General features: G+C 44.7%; 1 protein-coding gene across 2 annotated transcripts; it reads left to right on the forward strand.

The window, feature by feature from the left end:
- Nucleotides 1-5,420: 5,420 nt before the first annotated feature.
- On the forward strand, nt 5,421-14,578 carry gc2 (guanylyl cyclase 2). 2 transcript variants are annotated; one of them, XM_070993544.1, is made up of 24 exons: nt 5,421-5,808; nt 6,251-6,379; nt 6,489-6,668; nt 7,199-7,316; nt 7,484-7,785; nt 7,875-8,006; nt 8,090-8,193; nt 8,396-8,514; nt 8,628-8,712; nt 8,833-8,929; nt 9,070-9,192; nt 9,597-9,677; nt 9,793-9,969; nt 10,159-10,315; nt 10,397-10,549; nt 10,837-10,985; nt 11,273-11,436; nt 11,599-11,791; nt 11,892-12,066; nt 12,173-12,271; nt 12,372-12,466; nt 12,543-12,628; nt 12,772-12,872; nt 13,392-13,504. In XM_070993544.1, the coding sequence occupies exons 1-23, from the start codon at nt 5,506-5,508 to the stop codon at nt 12,869-12,871; spliced, it is 3,321 nt and encodes a 1,106-aa protein (XP_070849645.1). In that variant the 5' UTR covers nt 5,421-5,505; the 3' UTR covers nt 12,872; nt 13,392-13,504. The 2 variants fall into 2 exon arrangements, with proteins under 2 accessions (XP_070849645.1, XP_070849644.1); XM_070993543.1 differs by lacking the exon at nt 12,772-12,872 and having other exon boundaries at nt 13,392-14,578.
- The last annotated feature ends 220 nt before the right edge of the window (nt 14,579-14,798 follow it).

The following is a 14,798-nucleotide window of genomic DNA, read 5'->3' on the forward strand; positions in this document are numbered from 1 at the left end:
TGCTCTGTTTTGGCTGGAGAATGTTTTGTGTGTGCGTGAGACTGCCAAAAATGTGAGAGTTGGCAACCCTGCTCACATATCTGTAAGCTAATCTGTAGCTAGAGCTAGCAGCTGGTTAGCTAGTTTAGCACAAAGCCTGGAAACAGCTGCTCTGTTTTACTATGGGTTAAACAAGCAAGATGTAACGTGTTAGTTGCTGAGCTTTAATGGTGCTGGTAGGCTAATTTTGTTATCTTTTGACAGAATCAGGCTAGCTGTGTTGAGCTAAGCTAACTGGCTGCTGGATGTAAGCTTCACGGTTAATGGACAAACATTACATTGAGTTAAACCAAGTGAATTACCGTATTTAATATGTTTCTACACTGAAATATTAAGAGGATTGAGAGGGTACAATTTATTATTTAAACTTAAAAGGTCAAATCAAGCCAATCATGTGCTAACATGCCTTTTTATGGATTAGATCATCAAAAATATTGTTAACTGTGAGTTCTGCCCTTGTTGCTTATGTTATTCTCTATGGAGACTATCAATAAACCAAAAGTGGTGCCTGAAATGCTTGAGCATTAATACCACGTCTAGATGATGTCTAGATGAAGCAGGAAATGTTTCAACACATTTCAACACAGTTTGATCAAAAAGATCTTTCAGATAGCTGTTCAGTTTATGATATATGTCAACTTCGCTGCTGTGTTTTCTATCTATGTTTCAGTGCAGCTCCATGAGAGGAGTGAGACTCTAAAGGTTTTGGAGATCCTCTAGTTGCCATAACAAGTAAACAGCAACCGCAGCCACTTTGTGTGCATGTTGGTGTGTGTGCTCTGCAGCCACTTATGTTAGCTGCTTCTGCTATCTGTGCCACAGCCTCATAAGCCAACCAGAGTCAACCATCACAACATGGCAGGGAAAGACAGAAACCATGTGTCTGTGTTTGAGAAAGAAGATCTTTTAACTCTTCAGTGTTTTACTGCTGGTTTGGGAGTTCACTGCTTATTGATTTTGCTTTAGCAGAGAGGTCTCAGTTGGAAACACTCTTTTTATTTTTTTGTCTTCAAGATTAACGGGCAGATGGGAGTCGGAGGATGAGTCACGCTTAATGATTTAGCAACATTATAAACACATCCTACAAGAGAGAGGAGGTTCACTCTCAACAGCACAACAGCACTGACACAACAAAGGAAAATCTCTCTGAGCGAGCTTGACTTCGTGTTGCAGAGCCTCATGCTGTGACCTCTGATAACCTGAGGTGATGGAAATGTGTGTGTGGTTGTTTCTGGGTGGCAGGCTCATTCTTTTTCCTCTTCATTCTTATTTTTCATTCTGCTTTTCTGCATTTCTGCCTTTTCATCGTTCCTCCTTTGATGTGTGGTCAAATTACGGACCGCATCAGATAAGGCAAATTTGTAGACTGACTGAGGCGGGGCCGCCAAAAGAAGAGAAAGGCAGTGAATGGACATTTCAACACAAGTCAATGTGGAACTGACGGCTATTAAATACAGTATGTACTGTAAAGGAAGCAACACAGTGAGTGAATGCTTGTCGTACCAGCTGTTTGCAAGTTAAAACTGACTACATAAGTGTTTACTAAGTGCAGATTACAACATCGCTGGGCTGCCCGACGTAAGCTAGTTCTTGCAAAAATATTACCTGTTCGTAAATATCACACTCAATAGAAACTAGCACGCTAACATGAGTATGTGTAAGAGATCAAGAGGTAGAATGGAGTACGAGTGACCAAACGTATGACCAAGATATGGGGTTAACTGGTATTTTGGTCAACTGGGAGCATTAGCATATTATCACCTCACAGAGCTGATATTGCTAACTTGTTAGCAAACAGTTTACAAATCCAGACACGTAGCAACATTAGCATCCATTGTTACATTAATAATCTAATTACTCGTGTTAGCTTCGACTAAACTTGTGAAAAAGAAGTGTATTTTTTGCTGTGTGGTTTGTGGGATTTGCACGTTTTATAGCCAACATATCCCCAAGAGCGGTGGATTTCCAATATGGCCGCCAGAGGGAGTGTTACGAGCGCCTTGTATTCAGATGCTGTCGCCACTGATGGAATTTGGAAACCTGTTAGGTCCTGTTTGGGTGCGCTTCGTTGAGCCCCCCTCCAGCCCCTCCACCGCTGCTTACCGCGGTGCCGGTCAGTCTTGAGAATGGGGCCCTCGGTCAGTGACCGCTAAGTGGCCGTTTCGTAAAGATTAGTGCCATTCAGAAGAGAACGAGCTTGTGATCAATTCAAAGAGCTGCTTATGGCAGAGACTGTCAACACCTGGATATAAGGAGACCGTTTGGATGTACAGTAACCTGCGGTTGAACTCTGCTGCGGACCCGCCTCAGCAGAGTCAAAATGAACTCTGATGGACAGAGAAATGACAAAACCTGCTTTGATGTCGCAAAATCGAATATACCAGAAATTGGATGTAATTGGAAAACTTAGGAAATATAATTTTAAAAGACTTTAATTCTATTATCCTACATATTTTCCTGGTAATGTCCCCACAGTGGTGCAGAGTTCCTCTTTAACTCTGTGTTCATTAACTTGATTTCCTCTGCAGCTTTTAGCCACTTCTCATGGCATTCATCAGCATCTGAGGTCCATTCTGAGGTCACATCATGACAACGGAGCTAACCAGTGGATGGAGTTTGCTCTTATTTCATTTGTGCTCTCAAACATAATTCTGAACATTATTGTTTTAAAGGATATTAAAGCGGCCTGTATTTAAACGCTCACTGCAGCGTTAGTGGAGTCAGAGGGTTCATCTCGCAGGTCAGGACTCCACATCTGGACTGATCTGTCTGTGGTTTTGACACAATGTTGGCAGACAGAGTCAGAGAGTATGATATAGTGTATAAAATAGGATACAAGTTACAACTCTGTTATCCAAACCTCACGCTGAGGAACATAAAACGCCCAGCAGCAATTTATTCTCATGTAGATGCTTAGAGAAAATCCATATTTTGATACCTTTACTTGTACTTTTCCTTATCTCTTATGACTTCACTTTTGTTTTTGACATTTAGGGAAGAAAATGTTAAATTTTGTGTCTGAATAATGGCAGCCGAGCAAAGCCCAAAGGACAGAGTGAGCCTGATAAAAAAGGAGCAAAATGCTGAATCATATAATCGAGTTAAATCCCTCAGTCCCACAAAGAAGCCAGAACAGTGACGTTTATCCTGCAGAAATGTGCAGTTTGTTCTGCCACATTGTGCAACAGCTTGTAACTTTATATCACCCATTATACTGAAGGAGAGGGGCTCGAGTCAAGTAGAAATGTCTGTTTTCTTCCAGAAAATTGCACACACAACAGTTTTCTGTCTGGAGAGGCCAGCTGGTGTTTCTGTGTCATGCTGCCCTCTAGCTTCTACAGTAGCTCTGTGCTGTGTTATAAAAGGACATGGAGGGAAGGGGAAGGAGGTGTGCAAAAAAAACCAAACACTGTCCATCACAGAGTGTGTTTCACCAGGTCTGCAACATGCAATCTAATCATGCAATCTGCATGAACGTGCAGGAACCCTTGCAGAACTTGCAAATTTAGCTGCAGTTTGCAAGCAACTAATTGCAGGGACCCAAGTAATTATCATTATTTTATGTTTACAGGTGAATGAAAGCGCTTCAGATTGTGGTGGTTTGACAAACTTTGTTTTTCTCACATGCTGTGGAGAGGTGTGGGGCTGTGTTTCCTGTGTTTCCTTGTTTGGCAGAGGCTGGGTGTGGTTCTCCAGGTGGCTGGGAGCTGGCTCCTACTCAGCTGGGACTCATCATAATCAGCACAGTATAAAGACTGTGGCCTGCTGAAGACTCGTTGCCAGTGTTAAGTAATTATCTAGTGTTTGTCCTCCAGTGTCTGATCTCGTGTCTTTTTCCCTTTTTGGATCAATGAGTTCACCAGCACCGATCTCCAGCTCCAGCATGCTCACACCACCTGAGCTCTGTGCGCTCCAGCGTATCCCTGAACTGCTCTCCACCTCAGAACCTCGTGCCTCGCCTGCTGTTTCCAGGACTTTCCAGCTACGAGTTTCCTCTTTGCACATTCCTATTTTTACCCTGACTCCCTGTCTGCATGTCTGCTGTTGAGTCCTAATCCTACCTGAAACATAACACAAATTGTATAGTGGTAGAATTTATTCTTCTGTACTTGAAAGACCACAGTAAAGCATGATTTTAAAATGAGAGAGTATAAAGTATAAAGGGATTTACAGGGATTGTAAAAACTGCTATTAAATACCACGTGTGCACATAGGTGGACTCAGACCAGTGTGATGGACTACATTCCTCTCAATCATCTGGTTTGTGCACAAATATCTAAAAACATAAAGAAAATCAAACATTTCCACGTCTCACTGGACAAAACTGGAAGTTAAAACCTGCGTTGATGAGTTCATAGTGTTTCGCTACAGCAGCCTGATAACAGTGATAATAATGATCATCATCACTTCAGTCACTGCGGCTTACAGCTGCAAAGGTCCTGATTGGATTTGATATAATCTGACAGGACAGGTCACACACTTGTTCTAGGTTGTCTGACACACACACGTACGAGCTGTAAACGTTCATGTATGCGCCCTCATAGCTTTTCTGGATATAAACAAAAGAGGAAGTGATGAAACTATCCGTCGCTGTGGCGCCTGAGTGTGGAAGGAAGACCCGTCCATCTCATCAATGAACAGTAGGAAACCTTTAACCAGAATAACAGAGGAAACACAGTATATGTTGTAGGATGATTGGGTTGTTGTTTCTTTGTTTAAAAAAGACTCACATTTGTAAAGTACTTAAATGTATTTAGTCACATTCCATCACAGCTGAAGTTGCAGACATGAAAACACGTATTCTGTATTCAGATTCTGACACTTCATCTGCACACATGTTTAACATCCAAGAAAATGGCCACCATTAAAGGGTCTTCAAAACTTGCTCACCGCACAAGTAGATCAAGCAATAATTGCACTTTTGGGCAATATCCACTTGGATATTGTGTTTTCTCAGTGAGTATTATGAGACAATGAAGGTATGAGAGTGTCACAGCAGATAATCCCGTTGAAGCTGACTGAGCCAGGTACAATCTCTGAGTCTGAAGTCACTAAAACTGCTCCTGTAAGACTTTGGTTTCCATTAAAATAACATAAAGAGTCAAAACATTGTCAGCTATCTTCCACTTTATGTTAAGACTTGTTTGTGCTTTACTGTCTGTATGCCAGCACTGCAAACATTCTGCAGACTCTTCTGAGAAAAGCAGTCGTCCAGCAGTTCCTTTGACTCCTCTTGCTCTTTAGGCTTTACTATAAATACTCCGTGAATAAAAGTAGAGAGATCATGTTCCTCGTAATGACCTCATGCTTTAAGTAAAGCTTTAGCTTCTGATTCAAGAGCTATCACAGCGGAAGAATATGTCTCACTTCTACTTTTCTCCAAATCCTTCATTGTTCCAAGGATCAGCACCTTCAGACCATCTTCCTCCAGGTTCTTGTTGAGATCTGGAGGTGGTGAGCCTTGAGATGCAATCACAGCACCGTGCCTTCATCACCTTACCTCAAACATGGAAGCAGACACCAGGCAAAGCTCCTGACATCGACCTCCATGGGTCCCAGAGGTTCCTCCTGGTTCTCTTGGCCTCCCTGTGTTTACTGCCCTGCCCAGTACAGGGAGCCTTGTTTAAGGTTGGGGTGGTGGGGCCGTGGGGATGTGACCCTCTCTTTGCCAAGGCCCTTCCAAGTGTGGCGGCACAGCTCGCCGTCAACCGCATCAACAGAGACCCCTTGCTGTCGTATGCCGCAACGTTCGACTATGCTGTGCTGCAGGTACGATGCTGATGTCAGCTTCATCAGCCTGAAAATAATGTGAATTAAAGCACCAAACATAGTGGAGCAACTGCCACAGTTTAACATCTGTGTGCCGAAAACCAGCACTTTTCTGTTAGCTACAGGAGCTATGTTAGCTGAGGTCAATAAGTTCGCCAAGTTAGCTAAGGTAGCATTACTAAGCAGAAAAGAAACCAAGAGGGGTAGGAGCTGAGAAGTGTGGTATCAATCTAATGTTCATGCATTATGTACATAACTAGGATGTAATTAACTTAGCTTAGCGTGAAAACTGGAAACAGGTGGAAACAGCTAGCCTGGCTCTGTAGCCATTAATGATTATGCAAGACGCATAATGAGTTTACAAACCAAGCTGAGAAGACAAACAAAAGTGAGTGAGGTGCAGCTACAGGCTTGGTTAACTTGATTGACTGTCACTGTGCAGGAACCATGTGACACATCGAGGGCTCTGGAGGCCTTCATGGGTTTCCACACCAAGGCTGCAGCTTACATTGGACCAGCCAACCCCGGATACTGTGACGCCGCTTCAATGCTGAGCAAAGGCTGGAACAAGGTGAGTGATGTTTCTGTGTGAATGGTATTTTAGAGGGATTAATAAATAATTGTTTTTCCTGTCTTTCCAACTGTGATATGTCCATTTCTGCTTTACTCTCCTCCTCCAGGCATTGTTTCCTTGGGGTTGTGTTGGCTATGAGCTGGATGACGTTCGGAGCCACCCAACCTTTGCCCGGTCCATGCCAAGGCCCACCTGGGTGCTGCTCAGCATAATGAACTACTTCAGGTTGGCCCATATTGGCATCATCTCGTCCTCAGAGGACATCTGGGTGGAGACGGCCACCAAGGTGTGAATATTTTCAATTTCTCACATTTCTGCAAAAAACAGCTATTGGTTCGTTGGCGGGGGCTGCACGGTGGCGCAGCAGGTAGTGCGCGTGCCTCACAGCAAGAAGGTTGCTGGTTCGATCCCCGGGTCAGACAGGGCCTTTCTGTGTGAAGTTTGCATGTTCTTCCCGTGCATGTGTGGGTTCTCTCCGGCTTCCTCCCACAGACCAAAAACATGCTCATTAGGTTAATTGGTGACTCTAAATTGTCCGTAGGTGTGGGTGTGAGTGTGAGTGTGAATGTTTGTCTGTCTTTGTATGTGGCCCTGCAATCGGCTGGCAACCGGCTCAGGTTGTACCCCGCCTCTCGCCCATTGTAGCTGGGATAGGCTCCAGTCCCCCGCAACCCCGAAAGGGATAGGCGGTATAGATAATGGATGGATGGATGGTTCGTTGGCAAGTAGCTGCCTAGATCCTAAATCCAATAACACTGTTGAAGGACAGGAAAACCAACACTTTGCTGGGACATGTGTTGTGTCTTTCCTGTCTAGGTAGCTGATTCGCTGAGGAGCCATGGTTTGCCAGTCAAACTGGTCAGCTTTATGGAGAACACACCTCACAGCGTAAGACGAACTCTGGCCAAGGTTCGCAAGATGAGAGAATTACGAGGTGAGTACCAATATACTTCTGGTGTTCAGAACCTCAAAAAGGACCTCGCTACAGACCGTATTTTTAAAATATTTGACTTATTTATTTATTTTTTTTAAACTACACAATCATGTCACTTCAGTGTTAGAAACGTGTCACCTGCAGCTCACTTTCATGTCTCGTCCTAGTTGTGATCCTCTGCATGCACTCGGCGCTGATTGGCGGGGAAGCCCAGAAGCTGCTCTTGGAGACGGCCTACGACATGCAGATGATTGACGGCTCCCTGGTCTTCGTGCCCTACGACACCCTCCTCTACAGCCTGCCCTACCGCAACGTGACCTACCCGGCTTTGAAGAGCAACAGCAAACTGCTGCGGGCCTACGACGCCGTGCTGACCGTCACCATTGACTCACCCCAGGTGTCGTTCTACGAGGCCTACAGAGAGGCCATGGAGAGGAGAGAGGTGGCCAGGACGCTGAAGCCACAGCAGGTGATGCATGGAAGTGTACAGAAGATGGCCTGTGCACTGTTGAGATGCCCTTGAGCCAGGCAGTTTGAGCTGAAATCTGTTTCCTGCAGGTGTCTCCTCTCTTTGGCACCATCTACAGCTCCGTCCTCTTCATGGCTCACATGGTGCATCGCGTTCGTCAGTCAGGGGGGTGGATGTCTGGGGGAAACCTGGCAAGACACACCCACAACCTGGCCTTCCAGGTACTAAGAGGAGAGTTTTTAAAACAATTTTTAGAAAAAAAATATGCAGTAGTAGCCTCTGCTTTATCTTATTTGCGTTGCAGGGCTTCAGCCACCCCATCAAAACCAACAGCTCTGGAGCAGCTCTGCTGGACTACCTCATACTGGACACAGATGGACTCTCCTGGGAGCTGAAGCCAACATACAGGTATATGAGAACTGGGATCAGGTGGTTGGTGTTGGAGTTTCTGTTGCAATACTGAAATCATTCACTAATACATTTAGTGCTTTCAGTGCAACCCATTTTTTCGGTTGCAGTGTTCTAAGGTGTGCCTACACCCATACAAACAAAGACAATGCCATATCAGGTGTTACTGTTGCATTAATAACTTGATCGAACTGATTGACAGGATCGACATGGAGGTCGGGATGGTGCGATTCCTGGGCCGAGATATCCACTTCCCTCGCAGCCACCAGCCCAGGAAGGACTCCTCCTGCTGGTTTACTCCTGGAGTCATCTGCTCTGGAGGTTAGGAAGACACTGTTGAGACTGACTGCTGACTTCAAGATCACAGTGTGTGTTCTTTAATTAGGTTTTTCGTTGTTTCCCCAAAACTTACATTTTGTCTTTTTTTGTTGTAGGGGTGGATCTGTTCTCAACCATCACCATTTTCTTCGGAACGCTGGCCGCCTCTGTTTTTACAGTGGTGTTGATTTACTGTGTCAGGTACAAAGCCAGCAGGAAGTCTGAAGTCATGTCTGGAAGGTCTAGATTATCATTTTAATTCAAATTAAAATTAATTACAGGTCACTCTTACTGTCTCTCCACTCGTCTTTTGTTGCCTAGGCAACGCATCAATCAGATTCGACTGGTTAAGGGTCCAAACAAGATCTTGCTGACTCTGGATGACGTCACATTCATAAACCCGTCACTTAGCAACAAGGTCAGCTCCTGTCCGATGTTTTTATTATACAAATAAAGCTACACAAGAGGAAGTATCAATTTCAGCTAAATAGATCCATGTTGAGGTTACCTGGTTCAAACTAATCACCTGTTTCCCATCCTGAACGTGAATCCTTACAGAAGCTGAGTCTGGACGACAGCAGGGCCAGCAACATGAGGAGTGTGTCAGAGCGCAGCGTCACGTCGCCAGTCTCCACGCAAACACCGGCCACCTACGAGAACTCCAACGTCGTCATTTATGAGGTGAGACAGTCAGTTTAATATATGAGGTACAATGTTAATTGTAAATGTAAAGACGTAAGGCCAGACACAAGAAATAATTAATCTCTCGTAAGTAATCAGCTTGGTACATTTCATGGTGATATCATTGTTAATTTTTTTACCCTGTTCACCTGTAATAAGGTGGGAGAAGCCAAACCGAAAAGGCCAAATTCTGCGTTTTTGTACTGCTTCTATTCATCAGCCTCTCAAAGTACCTCATTAGCTTCAAAACTATCGATGTATTTCATGTTTTCTTTTTCAGAATATCCAGGACTATAATTTGATAAAATGAACAACTATCATAAGAAAAAGAGTTGAAAGGCCATCAACCTTTGATGGTTTGGGGACATATTGTTAACCCGCTGTTTGGGGTTTCTGTCCTCCAGGGTGACTGGGCGTGGCTGAAGAGACTCCCTAATGGAACGTTTAGCAGCATCAACCCCAAAACCAGCAATGTGTTCGAACTGGTATTTGACGTTGTGTCTCCTTAGTATCTGTAATTAACAACGCACAAGTCATGAAAAACACAGCTAATAACAAACCAGCATCCTAAAGTACTGGGGGGGGGTTTCTTGGTGGCAGATGAAGGACATGCGTCATGAGAACATCAATCCTTTCCTGGGCTTCTTTCATGACTGTGGCGTGTTCGCCATCGTAACCGAGTTCTGCTCCAGAGGAAGTTTGGAGGACCTGCTGCTAAACGACGACGTCAAACTGGACTGGATGTTCAAGTCATCTCTGGTGTTGGATTTGATTAAGGTCAGTAAACAAAACATCATATTCTGAAAGCTCTTTGTATGTTTTCTAAAGTGATTACTAACTATAAATAAATGTACAAGAGTAAAAAGTACAGTATTTCCATCTGGAATGTGGAGTAGGAGTATAAAGCAGCATGAAAAGGAAAGACTCAAGTCGAAAGTATCTGGACTTGTTGGTATTCTGTCTCAGGGTATGAAGTACCTCCACCACCGCGGAGTGTCTCACAGTCGTCTGAAGTCCCGTAACTGTGTGGTGGACGGGCGTTTTGTGCTGAAGATCACGGACTACGGCTACAATGAGGTTCTGGAGGCTCAGAGGTTCCCCTACATCGAACCCCCTGCAGACGGTGAGAGATTACGATCCGGGGGTCACGTTCTGTTTCTCATCATGCAGACCTTCACTAAAACTGCTGTTCTGTGCCTTCCAGAGCTGCTGTGGACGGCTCCAGAGATCCTGAGGATGCCCGGGCAGCCGGGGCTCCACGGCACCATGCCCGGCGATGTGTACAGCTTTGCAATCGTCATGCAGGAGGTGGTGATCAGAGGGCCTCCGTTCTGCATGATGGACCTGTCCGCCACAGGCAAGAAAACTACTCCACAAACAAACTCAGAGAACTGAAACTCTCTGACCTGAAAGACAACAGCATGTATTCTGACTTTCTACTGGATGAACCCAATTTGTTTTCCAACATGGCAAACATTAACGGCTAAATATCAGCATGCCAACATTGTTAGCATGTTAGCATTCTGATGTTAGCAAAGTCTCACCAAGCAGCTAGCATGCTACCCAGACTTAATCTTTAAATTTGAACCTGTTTCACTCGTTGGCCAACATTGCCATCACAGCCGACGTTTCTCTGTGTTTTAGACATAATCGAGAAGCTGCGTAAACCTCCTCCTCTGTGTCGCCCGGTGGTCAGTCCAGACTACGCTCCGTTAGAGTGCATCCAGCTGATGAAACAGTGCTGGAACGAACAGCCGGACAAGAGGCCGTGCTTTGAGGAGATCTTTGACCAGGTGGGCTGGATTCTGGGCTAGAAAATGTCTTATCAGTCTATTGTTGAATGTCGCTATCCATTAATAAACTGCTCACATTCAAAAAAAGTCATTCAGAATGAAGAATTTCCATGTCCTAGGTGGTGTAAATGTTTTTTTTTACATGGTTTTCAAACCCTAAAATAAGAAAATAATGAACAAAACACCGGATAATTGTAGCATATTGGGTTGTTAATGCTCTATTTTGCTGTGTAAAAATCAATCTCGGAGTCAATATTGTTCTTTGTTCTCTCCTGCTCTCCGCTCAGTTTAAGAACATCAACAAGGGGAAGAAGACCAACATCATCGACTCCATGCTGAGGATGCTGGAGCAGTACTCGTCTAACCTGGAGGAGCTGATCAGGGAGCGAACGGAGGAGCTGGAGATCGAGAAACAGAAGACGGAGAAGCTGCTGACACAGATGCTGCCTCCGTGAGTTAACAAAGACGCACTTAATAAAATGGGAGTTTGTCCCAGATATGTTTTACATAGACGCTAAATGCTGCTCCCCATGTTGTTTTTTCACATCTCAAATTATCTCTACGATCACCTGCAGACTTCACACATTTAAATCTGGTGTTTGTCCTTCCTCAGCTCTGTGGCCGAGGCTCTGAAGGTGGGCGGTACCGTCGAACCAGAGTATTTTGACAGCGTGTCGCTTTACTTCAGCGACATCGTCGGCTTCACCACCATCTCAGCCAACAGTGAACCCATCGAGGTGGTCGACCTGCTCAACAACCTCTACACGATCTTTGACGCCATCATAGGGAACCACGACGTCTACAAGGTGCTGCATCTTTTATTCACTGCTGCTACAAATATTATGTCGCCAGGCGTTAAGTCTCATTAGATCACACTGTTGCCTCTTTTGCTCTGTTTCACTCCAGGTGGAGACTATCGGCGATGCTTACATGGTAGCGTCAGGTGTTCCTGTCCCAAACGGCAACCGCCATGCTGCAGAGATAGCCAACATGGCCCTTGACATCCTGAGCGCTGTGGGAACCTTCAAAATGAGACACATGCCTGACGTTCCTGTCAGGATACGTATAGGACTGCACACCGGTGAGAAAATAGGATTTCAAATTGTGGTGTGAGGTGTGATTTGATAAAACTACCAGCTGCCAGAGGTGGAGGAAGTGTTCAGATCAGTGTTTTTCTAAATATCCAGGTCCATGTGTGGCTGGTGTGGTAGGTCTCACCATGCCGCGGTACTGTCTGTTTGGAGACACAGTGAACACCGCCTCTCGTATGGAGTCCAGCGGCCTGCGTGAGTAACATTGACGGAAAAATTACTGCTGTTTTTTGTCTAATTGTACTTATTCCCAAACACCTGGGAATTACAGCGAAGATTTTTCTGTTTGCTGCAGCCTACAGGATCCACGTCCACCAGAGCACAGTGAAGATCCTGCGGGACCTAAACCTCGGCTACAAGGTCGAGCTGAGAGGCAAGACCGAAGTCAAGGTAAGACCTTCATCAGGACAGTGATATTTCAGCCTGTGGATGAAGGGCAGTCTTTCACTGACTTCCTCTTTCTCAGGGGAAAGGAGCTGAGGAGACGTACTGGCTTGTAGGGAGGGATGGATTTACCAAACCTCTGCCTGTTCCTCCAGAAGTCAAGTCCGGGTAGGAACACCCCCAGAATAATCCCCAGACCTTTATTCATAACAGAAAGCGATGCTATCCTCTCATGTAGCCACTGTAGCTGCTCTTATGTTCTTATGTTATGGTCTGCTTTTATGTTCACACCGTTAACTTCGCCCCGACAGGCAAACGATTCACGGGCTGCAGATGGCCGAGATAGCCCAGTACAAGAAACGGAAAGCCGAGAAACAACAGCAGGAACTACTTGCAAAGAAGAAAAACTGAGGTAATGTTATGCATTCCAAAGAAAATGTATAACATTAGCTGCTTGGTTGGCAACTGGACTCGCCCTTTGAGCCGTCTCGAGGCGTCACTGCAGCTCGTTTGCATTGAGTCGCATCCTGAACGTGACCCACTGAGATCGATCTGGTGCGAATAAAATTTCATCATTATTAGAGAAATAAACACTTTATTTACGCTACTTTTAAATTTCTTCTGACAAAGAAAAGTAAGTAAATATTTCTGAGTGGGTCATGTTTCTACAGTGAACAGTGGATTTTGTCCATAAAATAAAAAACATCTGGATTACTGTTTGAATTGTTGGTCACTTACAAAACTCAGTTCTTCTACTTTACAAGTTCTTTTTAAAAAACATAGCAACTGCTGGCTGTCAACATGACCTTAAAAGTATATTTATCCCTTTATCCCTTGAATGATTCCTTTATTTTTATGTATTTTATGTATGTTGTGCTAAATTTTGTCCTTCTTCCTCCTGACTCCCTCCCATCCTCTCTCCCCCTCTCAGCATCAGCGTCGTGAAGGACGAGTCAAAGGACGTGAAGCACGTGTTTCACAAGGCAGTGAAGAAGATCTCTCACATCCGTGTCGTGAGTCAGCTCATCGATGACGAGGACAACGCCATGTTGTCGCACCACTGACTCCCCTGTAATGTGGAGCTGGAGCCACAGCTGGATTTCGAGTGTTTGTGTGTGTGTGTGTGTGTGTGTGTGTGTGTGTGTGTGTGTGTGTGTGTGTTAACAGCTTGAGTTGACGGGATGAAGCCTTGTGTTGAACTATGTATAGAGGCTGAGAAGTGGTGACTCAGCAAAGCAGGGATCTACAGACGCCGCCTGTCAGCAGCTAATCTCTCATTTATTTCCTCCTCCTTCGCCTCCCTGTTTCCCTCTCTGAAGGGAGGAGAGAGGAGGTGAAGGGGAAGTAGAGAGGCGAGTGAAGGAGGGAAAAAAAGATGGCGCCATTTTTTGCCCCAAACAGCCAATGAACCAACTCGGCCTGAACTCGCCAGAAAGTCCAGTTTTCTTCTATTTCCTCTCGTCTGTGTTCGTTTGTGAAGCATATTCATAAAGACGTGCAGTTTTTGCTCATATTTAAACATTTTCAGCTTGTATCTGACCACCTTCCGTAGAGGGCAGGAAAATTCTGACGTCACGAGGCGTCTCAGGCGTAGCTTCAGTTGATGAGATAAAGCCGTCAGTTGTCAGCCTGACATTTTCATTCCTGCATCTGTCGGATCAGGCTGCTATCAGACTCATGTGGTCTAAATTCACAGAGATTTAAGAGGTGTTCCAGTGATTTTCAAGACTTTCCTACATCGTAATTAAAGGTCACCCTCACAGTGGCTTTCACAGTTTCTTTGGACTGACCGCCTCTCAGATGTTAAAGTGTGTATCTCAGTAAATGTGTAATGAGATACTGTTAAAAAAACCTCATGCAGCAACATCCCTGGGATCAGATTCTGATTGTCCAGATGTCGGGCAGGTTGAGCAGAACTGCTCATATGAATATGAATATGAATATTGTGCACTGCTGATTTATTGGTTAAATTTAGTTCAGAAAGGTTTATGTTTTTCATTTTGTGCTTGTAGCTGGAAATGATGATGTTGTATTTTAGATTTTCTGATCAGTACAAGTATTGAAGTCATTTTATTTTTGTAACCAAACCTGCCTGCAATAAACCTTTTGGTGCTTGAATTCAGTGTGAAGATATTTAAGCTGCTCAGGCTGAGTCCACAGCGCCCCCTAGTGCTGCAACAGAAAACATACTACAGTTTGTTTAAGCTACAGAAAGCCTCCTGGCAGCTCATTAGGATTATCCATGCTGATCCTCAGTGTGTGTGTGTGTGTGTGTGTGTGTGTGTGTGTGTGTGTGTGTGTGTGTGTGTGTGTGTGTGTGTGTGTGTGTTGGTCTGTT

This window comes from Chaetodon trifascialis, chromosome 23 (genome assembly GCF_039877785.1).
Source record: "Chaetodon trifascialis isolate fChaTrf1 chromosome 23, fChaTrf1.hap1, whole genome shotgun sequence".
In the NCBI taxonomy this organism is placed as follows: Eukaryota; Metazoa; Chordata; class Actinopteri; order Chaetodontiformes; family Chaetodontidae; genus Chaetodon; species Chaetodon trifascialis.

Excerpts from the sequence above, each read along its gene's own strand:
- gc2 (XM_070993543.1), top strand. The coding sequence starts at position 5,506 with ATGCAATCACAGCACCGTGCCTTCATCACCTTACCTCAAACATGGAAG. Across the intron at positions 8,007-8,089 it reads CCCACAACCTGGCCTTCCAG|GGCTTCAGCCACCCCATCAA; the intron begins GTACTAAGAGGA and ends TTTGCGTTGCAG. Across the intron at positions 8,194-8,395 it reads GAGCTGAAGCCAACATACAG|GATCGACATGGAGGTCGGGA; the intron begins GTATATGAGAAC and ends ACTGATTGACAG.